This window comes from Pecten maximus, chromosome 17 (assembly GCF_902652985.1).
Source record: "Pecten maximus chromosome 17, xPecMax1.1, whole genome shotgun sequence".
In the NCBI taxonomy this organism is placed as follows: Eukaryota; Metazoa; Mollusca; class Bivalvia; order Pectinida; family Pectinidae; genus Pecten; species Pecten maximus.
In genome coordinates, this window is record NC_047031.1 from 26,732,956 (window position 1) to 26,749,574 (window position 16,619).

General features: G+C 37.3%; 1 protein-coding gene across 3 annotated transcripts in view; it reads right to left on the minus strand.

Annotated features, from left to right (window-relative positions):
- LOC117314966 (endothelin-converting enzyme homolog) overlaps positions 1–16,619 on the minus strand; it is a 44,323-nt gene that overhangs the window by 22,113 nt on the left and 5,591 nt on the right. Inside the window, exons 1-7 of one of the 3 annotated variants that reach the window (XM_033869080.1) lie at positions 16,220–16,330; positions 7,368–7,605; positions 6,326–6,373; positions 4,434–4,579; positions 3,098–3,292; positions 2,365–2,493; positions 351–524 (exon numbers count right to left, since the gene is read on the minus strand). In XM_033869080.1, the coding sequence (XP_033724971.1) occupies positions 351–524; positions 2,365–2,493; positions 3,098–3,292; positions 4,434–4,579; positions 6,326–6,373; positions 7,368–7,527 (852 nt within the window). In that variant the 5' untranslated portion in view covers positions 7,528–7,605; positions 16,220–16,330. Of the gene's footprint in view, positions 1–350; positions 525–2,364; positions 2,494–3,097; positions 3,293–4,433; positions 4,580–6,325; positions 6,374–7,367; positions 7,606–16,219; positions 16,331–16,619 lie in introns of those variants that run through there. The other 2 variants (XM_033869082.1, XM_033869081.1) reach the window with 2 other exon arrangements.

A 16,619-nucleotide genomic window follows, 5' to 3' on the forward strand; every position in this document is an offset into this window, starting at 1 on the left:
AAAAAATCGGGACTGAAAAAAAGTGCCAGTAATAGCGGGGTGGTCGTAAGGTGAGGTTTCACTGTAGTTTAATTTACTATACTTAATCCATGCGTAAATTCACCATTAGCCAATCAAATGCAACTTTACAAACAGGGATGGCATTTTCAACATTATAGGCTGATAACATTAATTTTAAGCGAGTAAAAAAGATTAAATTATAGATTCATAGTCACGACAAAATTATTTTGTGACTGTTGTAGAAAGATAAAGATTTCTTTTATTCCGATTTAGAGAGGGAGATAAACAGACAGACAAGATTAAGCTTTGTCTCTGGTATAATGATAACACAACTTAGTGATGTATATTACATTTATGATGTTGACGCTGTTGTTGCGGTCATCATTACCGACGCCCATCGAGAGCAGCGGGTCATTGAGTCCAGTGGTGGCAATTTTGACCAGTGTATCCATAAAGTTCCAGGTGTTCTGGTCCCACGGTTTGGAGGTGTTACTAATTGTCCATGACCCAAATTTATTAATTACCTAAAAACAAAAAAAATATTTAAATAATCTGAAATTTCATAAAAAAAATGCATCAAACTGAATGACAATGTTTGTATTAAATAGCAATTGAAAGCCTTCTTCCAAGATCTTACTTCAATGTTCCATTTAATCGAAAATGTCTCTCAATTAGGTAAATGCTGCTTCAAATGTGTTGCTAATGATGTACCTTAACTAATGTAGACACCACCGCTAGCTGTATCTATCAGTGATAAAAGTTGACCAATGTCTGTCATGTCCAGTAATTTACATTTTGACATATGACCTATGACTTATGACCTTGACAACTTGCTTCCATACAGGTTGTATGTCCAGTAATTTGTAAGTTGACCTTTGACCTTGTTAACTTCTATAAAAACAAGAGCTGTTGGAGAACAGCATAGCTCGTCTCGCAAATGTTTGTCAATAAATAATTAAAATATATTAATTGGACTGGTTTCGCAAAATGCATTAATAATATTTATATTGTTTACTTGATCAGATTATGCTTTGTGAATTCATGCAATTTTCAAAACCATACGAATTTATACATATATAAATTATTTATTGACAAACCTTCGGGAGACAAGCTATGCTGTTGTAGATTAAATGAATATATTAAATACAAATGTAATTGCTTTTGGACATATTTCTTCAATTTTTTGACAAAATATTATCCTGATGAGAGTTGTCTCCCTTGAAAAATGTGGATCGGTATAAATTGTCTATTGTGAGCATTTTCACATTGTTTTATTTTCAGTTTCACCCCAAGAAGGGATAGTGTAACTCCATAGGGACTCTTTTACCAAATATCAACACCCTAGTACAATTATAAAGTGATGTATTAAAACCTCTTAACACTTGCACCAAAAACTTAACGCAGAAATATTCTAAGTCCAAAAATTTGAAAATTCTGTTTTTTTCCCCAAAAAATCTTTTAGTTTAACTCCGGCAAGGGATAGTTTAACCCAAGAGGGAGTCTATTACCAATTATCAACACCCTAGTACAATTATAAAGTGATGTATTAATACCTTTCAACACTTGCACCAAAAACTTAACGCAGAAATATTCTAAGTCCAAAAATTTGAAAATTCTGGTTTTTTCCCAAAAAAATCTTTTAGTTTAACTCTGGCAGGGGATAGTCTAACCCCAGAGGGACTCTATTGCCAAGTATCAGCACCCTAGTACAATTATGAAGTGGTGTATTAATACCTTTCAACACTTGCACCAAAAACTTAACACAAAAATTTTCTAAGTCCAAAAATTTTCAAAAATCTGTTTTTTTTCCATCTTTTAGTTTAACTCCGGCAGGGGATAGTTTGACCCCCACAGGGACCATATTACCATAAATTACTATGCCTTTCAACACTTGCACCAAAAATTTAACATTTGGAAAACCAATGCCGACGCCGACGCCGGAGTGACGACATAAGCTCTCACTCTTCTTCGAAGAAACGAGCTAAAAAGTAAAATATTCTCTAAATTGATCGACCTATGACCTTGATGAATCTCATCTACAGCTACATTCTATAGCATAAAGGATATCCATTACCTTCTGTTGACATATGACCTCTAAGCTGACCTATGACCTTGATACAAACATATGTATATAACCATTTTAATGCTGTAATCTCTTAGTTGAGTTATGACCAGTAAGTTGACCTATGACCTTGAAAACTTACATCTATGACAGGTTAAAATGTCCAGTAATCTCCTAGTTGAGTTATGACCAGTAAGTTGACCTATGACCTTGAAAACTTACATCTATGACAGGTTAAAATGTCCAGTAATCTCCTAGTTGGGTTATGACCTGTTAGTTAACCTATGACCTTGAAAACTTACATCTATGACAGGTTGGGTGTCCAGTTTATCTATGGCGTCTGTATCCATACACGTGTTGTAGTAAGTTTTCATCTTCTGTATTGCGGTAGAGTTATGTCCCTTGTACAGGATACTGTCCGATTTAAATACCTGTAAATATCAGACAATCCTCACACTGAAGGACACATACAATTGTATATTCACCCAAAACAAATTTGTATCTAATTTGATATAACTTCCTCGCCATACTGATCAAATATCTTCCTTAAATTTCATTTTGAATTCTCTGCTTATAATATATACTTTGTTGAGATGTTATAGATAAACAACCAGAATGTAGAAGTCACATGACCTGACTTAAAGTCATAAAAATGTCATGTGACCTCACAAATATCAGATAAATCAATATGTAGAGATGACCCTAACAACATCTTGCTGTGTAGTTCAGTTTGGCTCTAATTGATGAAGAATGATGAAGGTGAACCTTTAATAACTTACATGTACATACTAATGATCAAATGTAAATTCTCCTTTTTATTTATAGAGAGGGAATTATAGCTGCTACATACTCGAAAGATTATACTTTTTACGTGTTAGTTTGAATTTAATATCATCTACATTGTTGGTTAATTTTGCAAATTAGGAGAATCAAATAAATTTTAATCCGACATTGACCTACATCAGGTCAAAGGTTACCCAGCCACATCAACATGATAATGTTACTTACAGACTAGTATGTTCTGTTTGACCTCACCTGTTTTAGATCAACAGTGATCTGATCCTGAATGGCTTGGAATGTGCCATACTTTGGCTTGGATTCGGGAATGACGGTCGTCTTTATCCAGTTACCACAGGCGTAGTTATAGAAGTCATCGCAGGGGTCGACAGAAGTGTCCATCTTATGTAGGATGTAGGCGCTCGTCTTCACACAGGACGGCGTGTCACAAATCTAAGTTAACAGTAATAAATGTACGGTATATAGGATGTAGGCGCTCGTCTTCACACAGGACGGCGTGTCACAAATCTGAGTTAACAGTAACAAGGATGGATAGTATTGCAACAGCAATACGCAAGTCCCCTGCCTGAGCTAGAAGTGCACCTATTCAATTCCTATTTTTTTTTTTTGAAAAATGGTTTTTCGATAACGAAAATGAAAGACAGACGGCCAGACGGACGGATGGACAGACGGATGGAGGGTAAACCTATAGTCCCCCCGTTTTTCAAACGGCAGGGGACTAATAGATGTACGGTATGTAGGATGTAGGTGCTCGTCTTCACATAGGACGGCATGGCACAAATCTAAGTTAACAGTAATAAATGTACGGTATATAGGATGTAGGCGCTCGTCTTCACACAGGACGGAGTGTCACAAATCTAAGTTAACAGTAATAAATGTACGGTATATAGGATGTAGGCGCTCGTCTTCACACAGGACGGAGTGTCACAAATCTAAGTTAACAGTAATAAATGTACGGTATATAGGATGTAGGCGCTCGTCTTCACACAGGACGGCGTGTCACAAATCTAAGTTAACAGTAATAAATGTACGGTATATGGATGTAGGCGCTCGTCTTCACACAGGACGGCGTGTCACAAATCTAAGTTAACAGTAATACATGTACGGTATATAGAATCTTAGAAAAATCTTTCTGAACAATGCTGACCCATAGGCACATTTGATAAACACTACCATAAAAGTGTTTGTTTCTAAGAATTTCTTTACCTGCATGAGTTTGTTTTTTAAGGATTTGTTAATTTGCATGAGCTTCAAAATACATTGTAGTGATTGGTAAGAATCTTAACCCAAGTTAATGCAGTAGATTAGCAATATAGCCTCAAGTTGTACAGGACCAAGATTCTGTCACTCAAAACTTTCCATGGGAAAGCAATTACTGGCTGAAAGAAAAAAAATAGTTAAGAACTTTCTTTAAATCCTACAATGCTTTCTAGGAAAATTTCAAGTAAAGGAATTTTGATCCTTATTAAGTTAAGAAATGTTGACGAAACGGGTCATGGTCTAGAATGATGAAACAGATTGTCATATGTAACCTTGAATGTGTAGTAAGTGTACAGGTATAAATAGTACAAACCTGTGTGTTTCCTCCACTGTACCGATTCTGGTACTGCCAGATAACCACACATGCCAAAATAGCTATCAGGCAGACAGAGAAAACCAGGAAACAGATGAACTGCTGGTTTCTCCGCTTCCATTCTCCGGGCGACTTCTTCACCGTGTCTTTAAGGTCAAAGTCAAACAAAATGTCATACATTTTCATATTTCATCTTAAGTGATATTAAAGTAAATACAACATATTTACCACAGAAATAAAAGCAATAAATTATTTTTTTCTTTTTATGACATAAAAGGGAGTTATCTCCCCTATATTTACCTGGTTTCACAGCACAACATGCCCTCTGACTATATATCAGCACTCACAGGTGGAATAACTCTTACAAGCTTTACTCGAATATACATGTATGTCTTACTTTCAATCAGAAATCCCTTCCTTGGGAGATGCACTGGCTCCCCAATGGATTATTTTACAATAAATATACGGTACAAATTGTACGTATGCTTAATAGTTCTGGGTCAAATGTCATGATCTACTCTTTCCCGCAGAGTAACAATTAACAGGTAAAACTTTGATTGGTGACCTTTAAGAATGAAGATACTACTCATGATGGCATTTCTAAAGATCAACAATTTCCTTTCCATCATTTTTCATAATTGCTTCTGGCCAGAAGAAATGTGCATATGTATGCAATAATTACTACATAAAAGTGATATTTACACACAAGAGGACTATGGGCATTAACAGTCACCCGAGTTCTGAAATGCATACTTATGGTTGATTTTGCTTTGTTTTTTAATTAAGAATTTAACACATTTTAACCATGTGACCTTGAAAGTAGGTCAAGTTCATTCATTGGAACAAACTTTGTAATCCTTCATTCCAGCATGCTACTGGCCTGATATCATGACACCGGCCTCTTTGTTATTGTGAAGAAGTCATTTAAAGATTTTAACACATTTGACCTTGAAAGTAGGTCAATGTCACTCATTTGAACAAACTTTGCAACCCTTCATCCCAGCATGCTACTGGCCCAACATCATGACCCTGGGCCTCTTTGTTACCGAGAAGAAGTCATTGTCATTTAAAGATGTTAAAACATTTGACCCTATATATGACATTGAAGTACATGTAGGTCAGAGACATTCATTTAAACAACTTTGTAGCCCTTCACCCTAGCATGCCACTGGCCAAATAACATCATTCTCGGCCTCTTCATTATGTGAACATGAAAGCAGGTCAAGGTCATTCATTTGAACATAACTTAGTAACCCTTTATCCATGCAAGCTGCTTATCCAACCTATTTAGTAGTAGATCTTAATAAAAGCAAAGTTTCTAAATTTCAGACTATATTTAAGCATTGAACTGCTTTCAGTTGGCATTCATGAACTTATGAATACCAACTGAACAAAGGCAAATTTAATTAACCGTACCAGAAGGTTTATTCTCCATTCATTTATTTTGCCGAGGCCACGGATATGCCATTTCTTTACTGTTATTATTCATACGCCAGCTGGCAGTTATGAGTTGGTAACGACCCACTTCAGATAAGGTCATATCGGCAATATGTCATAGAATGGTAAATATACAGTTTCGGGCTTTTATCAAAAACATATACTAAATGATTTTCAGTTGGAAAAAAAACACAACTTTTCTCGGTTTACATGTAGAACTGATGATTATTACAAACATTTGATGGTTGATTATGTAAACTGATTTCTATTATAATTGCTACTATTTTCAGGACTACAATAAAAAAAATGTCAGCTTTATAAACATAAGTATGGATGTCAGAAAATCCTCTCTATCAGATGATGAGATTTTTATAGAATAAATATGTAATTTAAGAACTTTATCTTTATCATACATTGACTGTAACATAGCTAAGGTAGTAAGAAAACATACATACAGCATAATAACTGTCGTGGTGTCCGCGAACGATCCACATTTACTGCTTCTAGCAACAAAATTACATATTGTCAATTTTGTCACCTGCACTACTACAGATGCAAAACTTTGCCAAAACACGAAAAAACATATCATTTAGAATCAGTGACAGCCATTGCTTTGTAAACCATAACACACAGCAGCTGAAAGTCCATAAACATAGGCATTATACAAGAACAACAGAATCAGAACAACCAAAATCCTAACACTGATCTAACGGCATTTACAGCCCCATGAATTCAATTTCCCCTTAATGTATTCCTATTGTAGGACCAGCTATTACATATTGAATACTGAAAGGAAACTTTTGTCCAAATCCTTAAGACTTCAAACCTTGCCAAAAAACAAGGAATGCATTCACAAATTACCTCTTTGCTATATACGTATCACAGTATAACAGTCCAATCCTTAGATAGATACTAGCGTCTGACACAGACAGACAATGGTAGAACGAAGACAGACATTGCTTCCACAGACAGACAGTGGTTATATTCAGACAAAAATCACCTAAATCAGACAGCCAATGGTCCGGCACAGACAGAAGTTTGTCAGATGCAGCAGACTCACATCCGATGCAGAAAGGCATTGGTCTTCTGCAGACAAACAATGGTCTAGCTTGCATGTGCACAGCAATTTACGGCACAGACAGACAATGGTCCAGCACAGTCAATGATTAAACGCAGACAAAACATCACCCGACGCAGACAGACATAATCATCAACACAAACAGTCAACAGCCTGACAGACAGACAATATCACCTGAAACAGACAGACAATTATCACCCGACGCAGATATGCACACAATGGTCTGACACACGGACATACTCGTCGACACGTACAGACAATCGTCCAACACATACAGACAAATCATCCAACACATACAGACAATCGCCTAACAGACAGACAATCACCTAACAGACAGACAATCGCCTCACAGACAGACAATTGTCCAATGTCTATACCAATATTAGTCAACATGACATCAAACAACAAACCCATCTTACCCGTTTCTGAGTCTGACCCAGACAAACTTCCATCCAAGGCGTGATATTTGTAGCCCTCGGCAATCATCCTGTTACGAGCCTTGTCTACGTTCGAGATATCCTTTCCCGTTCCATTCTTTTCTTGTATTAAGTTAACATTTTCCTTCGTAGTCTCGCTCATATCAAAGCAGGGAAAGTTCTTTTTTCCACACCGTTCCAGTTGGTTGATTTGTCGAATTATTCCACCATGGACATATTACTGTCGAAAAGTATCAATAAATTCACTCCTGTGTTTTAGTCTGGGAATATTATATGTTATTCATAAAGATACTGAAATGTCCTGAAGCTGGTAACAGCTGTTGCCGTAACGACAGTAAAGAGAAGATATACCACTAATTTACTTTCATATATGCATAACCATGTATTAACTACAGGCGGTTCTGATCCAATACACATCACCAAATGTACAGGTGCAAATGATATATATAAATATTGGCCAGATATTGAAGAGAGCAGAGCAGGTGAACTTAATAGGAAGGTCGTTATACAGTAAAACCTGTCTATAAAGGTCATTTATTAGGGTGTAGATAAACGTCATTTATACACAAGTAATTAGCATACAGTAAAACCTGTCTATAAAGGTCATTTATTAGGGTGAAGATAAATGTCCTTTATATAGAGGTTGTTATACAGTAAAACATGTCTATAAAGGTCATTCATTAGGGTGTAGATTAATGTCATTTATATAGAGGTCGTTATACAGTAAAACCTGTCTATAAAGGTCATTCATTAGAGTGTAGATAAATGTCATTTATACACAAGTAATTAGTATACAGTAAAACCTGTCTAAAAAGGTCATTTATTAGGGTGTAGATAAATGTCATTTATATAGAGGTTGTTATACAGTAAAACCTGTCTATAAAGGTCATTTATTAGAGTGTAGATAAATGTCCTTTATATAGAGGTTGTTATACAGTAAAACCTGTCTATAAAGGTCATTCATTAGGGTGTAGATTAATGTCATTTATATAGAGGTTGTTATACAGTAAAACCTGTCTATAAAGGTCATTTATTAGAGTGTAGATAAATGTCATTTATATAGAGGTTGGTATATAGTCAAACCAGTCTGTAATAAAGGTCATTCATTAGAGTGTAGATAACTGTCCTTTATACATAAGTAATTGGTATATAGTCAAACCTGTCTAAAAGGGCCATTCGAAGGAGCAGATAAATGTGGCCTTTATATAAAGGTTGATATACCGTCAAACCTGTCTATGAAGTCCATTTAAGAAAGATACTATGGCCCTTATATAGAGGTCAAACTTGTATATGTACCAACTCATTAAGGAAATAGAGGAAAGTGGCCTTGATAGACAGGTGGTCTTTACATTATAAGTATTATACTCTAATTTATTCACCATTATTTTTAGGAACTACAACAGGTGTTTTTAACCCTTTCACCCCTACTGACCATATTGGACTTCAAATCATGAAAGAATGGCTTAGTCCAATAAAGTTTCATAGGGTTGAAAGGGTTAATATAATAATATCTAGTTTAAATATTAGTTCAAAATAATCATATTTCAATAACATTATTTCAGGGAAGACAATTTTTCTAACTTTGAGATTTTACATTTGAAGGAAACATCCACATGATTGTACTAAAGACTTTTTCTTCTCTCCCTGTGACATACAAGGTAACTGTAACAGGTGGAAAGGAGTAAGTACCTGCATGTAGATGTATACTTTATATACATTTTAATATCACTCATCTGTCATTAAGTATTGTAGTGATCAATAGCCTGGGGATGTAGGGTGATGTAATGTGTGAGGGCAGGTATGTGGGTGTGGCCAGCTAGGTAGATATTATTATTGCAACTTTGGTTGGTGGGGACCAATTAGAGGAGGTCAGAGACTATCGAGTTAAAGGTTTGTGGGGACCAATTAGAGGAGGTCAGAGAATATCAGGTTAAAGGTTGGTGGGGACCAATTAGAGGAGGTCAGAGACTATGTGGTTAAAGGTTGGTGGGGACCAATTAGAGGAGGTCAGAGACTATGGGGTTAAAGGTTGGTGGGGACCAATTAGAGGAGATCAGAGACTATGGGGTCAAAGGTTGGTGGGGACCAATTAGAGGAGGTCAGAGACTATTGGGTCAAAGGTTGGTGGGAACCAATTAGGGGAGGTCAGAGACTATGGGGTTAAAGGTTGGTGGGGACCAATTAGAGGAGGTCAGAGACTATGGGGTTAAAGGTTGGTGGGGACCAATTAGAGGAGGTCAGAGACTATGGGGTTAAAGGTTGGTGTGGACCAATTAGAGGAGGTCAGAGACTATGGGGTTAAAGGTTGTTGGGGACCAGTTGGAGGAGGTCAGAGACTATGGGGTTAAAGGTTGTTGGGGACCAGTTGGAGGAGGTCAGAGACTAAGGGGTTAAAGGTTGGTGGGGACCAATTAGAGGAGGTCAGAGACTATGGGGTTAAAGGTTGGTGGGACCAATTAGAGGAGGTCAGAGACTATGGGGTTAAAGGTTGGTGGGGACCAATTAGAGGTCAGAGACTATCGTGTTAAAGAAGGTTGGTGGGACCAATTAGAGGAGGTCAGAGACTATGGGGTTAAAGGTTGGTGGGACCAATTAGAGGAGGTCAGAGACTATGGGGTCAAAGGTTGGTGGGGACCAATTAGAGGAGGTCAGAGACTATGGAGTTAAAGGTTGGTGGGGACCAATTAGAGGAGGTCAGAGACTATGGGGTTAAAGGTTGGTGGGGACCAATTAGAGGAGGTCAGAGACTAGGGGGTTAAAGGTTGGTGGGGACCAATTAGAGGAGGTCAGAGACTAGGGGGTTAAAGGTTGGTGGGGACCAATTAGAGGATGTCAGAGACTATGGGGTTAAAGGTTGGTGGGGACCAATTAGAGGTCAGAGACTATGGGGTTAAAGGTTGGTGGGGACCAATTAGAGGTCAGAGACTATCGTGTTAAAGAAGGTTGTTGGGGACCAATTAGAGGAGGTCAGAGACTATGGGGTTAAAGGTTGGTGGGGACCAATTAGAGGTCAGAGACTATCGTGTTAAAGAAGGTTGTTGGGGACCAATTAGAGGAGGTCAGAGACTATGGGGTTAAAGGTTGGTGGGGACCAATTAGAGGAGGTCAGAGAATATGGGGTTAAAGGTTGGTGGGGACCAATTAGAGGAGGTCAGAGACTATGGGGTTAAAGGTTGGTGGGACCAATTAGAGGAGGTCAGAGACTATGGGGTCAAAGGTTGGTGGGGACCAATTAGAGGAGGTCAGAGACTATGGGGTTAAAGGTTGGTGGGGACCAATTAGAGGAGGTCAGAGACTATGGGGTAAAAGGTTGATGGGGACCAATTGGAGGAGGTCAGAGACTATGGGGTCAAAGGTTGGTGGGGACCAATTAGAGGAGGTCAGAGACTATGGGGTTAAAGAAGGTTGGTGGGGACCAATTAGAGGAGGTCAGAGACTATGGGGTTAAAGGTTGGTGGGGACCAATTAGAGGAGGTCAGAGACTATGGGGTTGAAGGTTGGTGGGGACCAATTAGAGGAGGTCAGAGACTATGGGGTTTAGAAGGTTTGTGGGGACCAATTAGAGGAGGTCAGAGACTATGGGGTCAAAGGTTGGTGGGGACCAATTAGAGAAGGTCAGAGACTATGGGGTTAAAGGTTGGTGGGGACCAATTAGAGGAGGTCAGAGACTATGGGGTCAAAGGTTGGTGGGGACCAATTAGAGGAGGTCAGAGACTATCGAGTTAAAGGTTGGTGGGGACCAATTAGAGGAGGTCAGAGACTATCGAGTTAAAGGTTGGTACCAATTAGAGGAGGTCAGAGACTATGGGGTTAAAGGTTGGTAGGGACCAATTAGAGGAGGTCAGAGAATATGGGGTTAAAGGTTGGTGGGGACCAATTGGAGGAGGTCAGAGACTATGGGGTCAAATGTTGGTAGGGACCAATTAGAGGAGGTCAGAGACTATGGGGTTAAAGGTTGGTGGGGACCAATTAGAGGAGGTCAGAGACTATGGGGTCAAAGGTTGGTAGGGACCAATTAGAGGAGGTCAGAGACTATGGGGTCAAAGGTTGGTGGGGACCAATTAGAGGAGGTCAGAGATCATGGGGTCAAATGTTGGTGGGGACCAATTAGAGGAGGTCAGAGACTATGGGGTTAAAGGTTGGTGGGGACCAATTAGAGGAGGTCAGAGACTATGGGGTTAACGGTTGGTGGGGACCAATTAGAGGAGGTCAGAGACTATGGGGTCAAAGGTTGGTGGGGACCAATTAGAGGAGGTCAGAGACTATCGGGTTAAAGGTTGGTAGGGACCAATTAGAGGAGGTCAGAGACTATGGGGTTAAAGGTTGGTAGGGACCAATTAGAGGATGTCAGAGACTATCGGGTTAAAGGTTGGTGGGGACCAATTGGAGGAGGTCAGAGACTATAGAGTTAAAGGTTGGTAGGGACCAATTAGAGGAGGTCAGAGACTATCGGGTTAAAGGTTGGTAGGGACCAATTAGAGGAGGTCAGAGACTATCGGGTTAAAGGTTGGTAGGGACCAATTAGAGGAGGTCAGAGACTATCGGGTTAAAGGTTGGTGGGGACCAATTGGAGGAGGTCAGAGACTATAGAGTTAAAGAAAGGAATGATTAATTGACCAGGAGTGGATGAGGTCAGGTTGATGCTGGCAGAGTGGGGATTAAAAGCAAGCAAAACAATCACAACAAGTAAATGAACAAGATCAGGTTCAAAGGGCCTGTATCCCTCACCTGCTTCTTAACTTTAAAAGTTGATCTAGGTTATTTATACAGATACTAATCTGATTACAAATTCTTAAAATTCTTAATCAGTACAGGCCTAATATCAAGTCCCTGTGTCTCCTGGTTATTGAGAAGAAGTTTTTTTATTTTAGCTTATTTGATCCCTGTGACCTTGAATGTAGATCAAGATCATTCATTAGAACAAACTTTTTAGCCCTAATACACCCCAGTATGCTTTGGACCTAATATCAGGTCCTGGGCCCTCTCAGTTGTCGAGAAGATGTCACTTCGGGCAGATGAGCTACACACCACAAATTTTCACTATTTGTACATTCACACTTGATTAACATTGTTTGATCAAGCTTGTTAAGGGTGTCACACAAAATTAATCCTGGCTCCTGGGTGATGACTGTGGAAACAAGCTATTTCTCACCACATCTTTGTCCTAATTGCAGGAACTTAAACCTCAACATAAAAGAACATTCATCTAATACAGAGTACTCTTGAAAGTGGATTTCTGCTTAAGTTTTCATTAAACTGTTCTTTCTAAATATTCAATCGCTATATGTCAACAAAGTTAAATCAACCTAGTTGGAACCAGATTCCTCTTCTTGTCTTTTTATCAATAGGAAATAAAAACATTCTTTTTTATCATGGATTCATGGCAGCTTCATGTATTTTGGAAATGAGATTCTTAACCCTTTCAACACTAAGAAACTTTAGTGGACTCTGCCATTCTTTCATAAGTTGAAGTCCATTATGGTCAGTAGGGGTGAAAGGGTTAAAGTCAAGTACTTTCTTCTGAAAATTTGAAAGCATCTCGACAGTTTTAATTTTTAAAAGTTTTAAAATTTTACTGGTTTCACCATTGATCATAATACATGTACTATATCAATTGTCATCAGAAACATTAGAACTCAAATTTACGTTAATTTTGAGATTAGTTTTCAAATCTTTGGTTAATTGGGAAAACACTGCGTTTATGTGTTCAATTGAGAATTGGTCCTTTACTGACCCTGCCGACCGCTGTCTGTAAGGTATTACTTATTCACAAATACACCCTGCCATGCCATTACGCCCCCTTTCTTCATTTTGCAGAATCATCAATTTCAAAAAAAGTAACCTAGATTATGTGGTTTACAAATAACTTATAGTCCTGCCCAAATTCTGTTACTATACATAAACTTTTAGACTAGGGAAGCCCAGTATTTAGGACAAATACGGTAATAAATTGAGGATAAATAGCTTATATGAAAAATTTTCGGTAAAGTATTAGGGCTGTCCTTGTGAAATGAGCTAGTTTTCAGAAAATTACGGACATTATCCTGACAAAATCCTGACGTTCGTGATTGATACTGTATAACATAATATACTGTACAATGACTGTTAATTGACGTTACACAATGAACAAAGGAAGTATAATTTACATTACCAGCCGCTGTATCAAGTAATATAACCAAGAAATTAATTGCAACAAGCTCAAGCATCACCAGTAAGTCAGATACTTAACTTCTATTAGCTGACAAGTTACAAGTATAAATTATCAATACGTTTCACTTCTTTGACCGAGGTTTCATCGGGACAACTTTGCAAAAAATTTCCCCTTCATCAATTTTATTTGAGGTTCAGTTCCTAACACAATATACTATCTAATGGATGTAGATGGACAGATGAACACTTACTCATATGTATTTCGCTAAATGATTGCTGTCCGTCATTAAACATTAAATTCCTTTGTTAATTTCACGGTTCATCTTATAAATGTTAATAAAATTGTTCATATTAATAGTTAATGTGTTAATTATTATTAACAAATTTTTAGTTCACTTGATGTCATACACCCATTATATACAGTAGTATGTCATAATAGAAAATGAACCCTGAAAAAAAGTAAAAAGTACTTCAGGGGTGGATCGGAGAGAGGGGTGGGGGGATGGGTGAAATCAACAGTATGTTGAAACTCGAACCAAGAGCCAAAAATCAATTTTTAAGTTGACCAATAGAAGAATCTTATCTAACTTACAACTTAATTAACCAAAAGATATATGTGATCAAACATGTCCTCCATCCTAACAAATATCAACCATCCTGATCCATGATTTTTGTATATTACATATATTATTGGTGTATGTATGAGTGATTGAGTCATTAATAAAAAAACATTTCAGCAATACAATGTTATTTTCAATTTTTACTCTTATTTTTTACAAATCTTTTTTTTTTTTGTGCATATAGCATTTATTTCAAGGTGCATATTTCTGTTAACCTGATCGAGAAACAATCTGAAATATCAGCTTTTGAAAAAGGTCTTAATTACTAATCAAAAGTAGACATGAATGTACTTAGAGGTAAAAAAAAGTTCAAATATATTCATATTATGTACATTATAAAGCTGAAACTTAATACAATCTCCACAACAGAAAATTCCAAATAGTTGTAAGGATGAAATGTCTGTGCCCTTAACACTCTACCATATAAACACCATACATTTTATGTACATGTATATGTACGTAGTGTACTATAGAATAAATTGCCATGATAGGAGTCGGTCATGATTTTTGCAGGGACAGATCGCAGAGAAAAGGTCAAGTCCAATTCATTATAATATTAATTACCTGGATGTACGAATGGGGCCATGTGATTTCCTGGTCAATTTAGGAAATGACATTTGGACTGAATGAGGAAGACAAGTAGTAACTATGGATACATACCATTTATTACTCCTTTACAGTTATTCTAATTTTTTTTCTTTTTCTAAGGGGGGGGGGGGGGGGGGGGGGGGGGGGGGGGAGAGAGAAAGAGGGTAGTGGGGATGGAGGAAGAGAAGGGGCAAGTGTGTTTTTTTTAAATACATGTGTGTAGGGAGTGGAAGAAAGGCAGGCAATGTAGCTGTAGGGTGATACGGCCCTCGGGTCAAATGTTGCTGATATTCATTATAAAGGGGAGGGATTTAGTTACAGATATAGAAAGATGAATTTTAATGATCCAAGTAATATTGACCTTTGACCTACAAATGACCTCAGCTATTACAGTATACTGCACATTAGTTTTGGTGAAGAACAAGTATTGCTATAGGAAGGAGTAATGATAAAATATTAACTGTCTAGCCGGGGCTGAGAACTTAAGCGACCCCTATTTGAACATGTACAACATACGTACAGTTCCTGATCTGTGACAACTTTCATTTGAAAATACTTTATCTAATAAATCTAGACATGCATTTTCAATAAAATAAAGAGTGATTTCTAATTTTCTTTACAAGATTGAATTCGGGTCCAGCTCAGTATAAAAAATCTGTCGCTGTTTGGATTTAAATTTAGGAATTTTTTATCATGATTTTAAAGTCTATATGTACAGTATGAAGTGTGTTATTTATAGTAACAGGTAGGTATAGTATTTCAATATAGTACATGTTCTGTAAAAACTTAGTTACGTATAAACTAAAGAAAGTTTAAATGTACATGAGGTTAACTCCAGCAAGACTTCATTCACCCATAAAGTGTCTTACAATCAATAATCTTCTGTTATAAATATCCTATCAAATAATTATAACAATATGCTACGTGTACCAATATGGTAATTTAAGTTTCTGATGTACCGCAGAAATCTGTGTCAGTCTGTAAAATCTTAAGACGAATGCAATCTTTCAGTGAGCAATTGATCCTCAACAAAGTCGGCTATCAACTTCTTTCATTCATAAAGTATGTTTCAGTCAATTACCTTATATTATAAAAATGATATTAAATTAATATACAAATATGCTACAATATGGTAATAAAAGTTTTTGATGTACATTAGAAATCTGTGTCAGTATGTAAAAAATCTGAAGATATATCACACAATGTCATACCCTGCAGTGACCAATCGTCATTAAGTCAGCTAAACTTTATCTATTCATAAGTGAAGTTTCTTCAATAACCATATTTTATGATATTAAATAGACATACCAATATGCTACAATATGGTACGTTAACGTTTCTGATGTATCTCAGAGAAGATCGAGTCTTTCAGTAAGATTTATAAAGTTGGTACACTGTACATGTACATGTTAAAGTGAGCGATTCCCAAGGACAGTCCCCCCAATGTATTATATATATAAACAAAATGAAACTTACCATATTACCCAGAGTCGGCCATGATAACTCCCACCAACACAGACAGGGGTATAATTTGTACAGCTATGTGGCTGTTTACCCTTTCAATGCTATAGGCTCTCTGTATAAAATACACCTCTGTATGGTGCCCAACCGTGCATAGCATTCTACTAGGCCTACTTCTCAGTCAGCTTAAAAAGTCCTTTAGCTATCTCCCAAAAACTTGGGGTTACAAAATTTCAGTGGATTATCCAAACTATTATTATCTTTATCTGATTGTGGTCCTTTCAGAGCGATTATTTTGGTAAATTTCAATTCACACAGATAAAAGTCTAAGGTGTATTGCAGTCATTAAGCTGACAATACTTTCATCAAGATGTTTAGCTGTGGTGTCACGGTTCATCAAATCTACCCTTTAAAC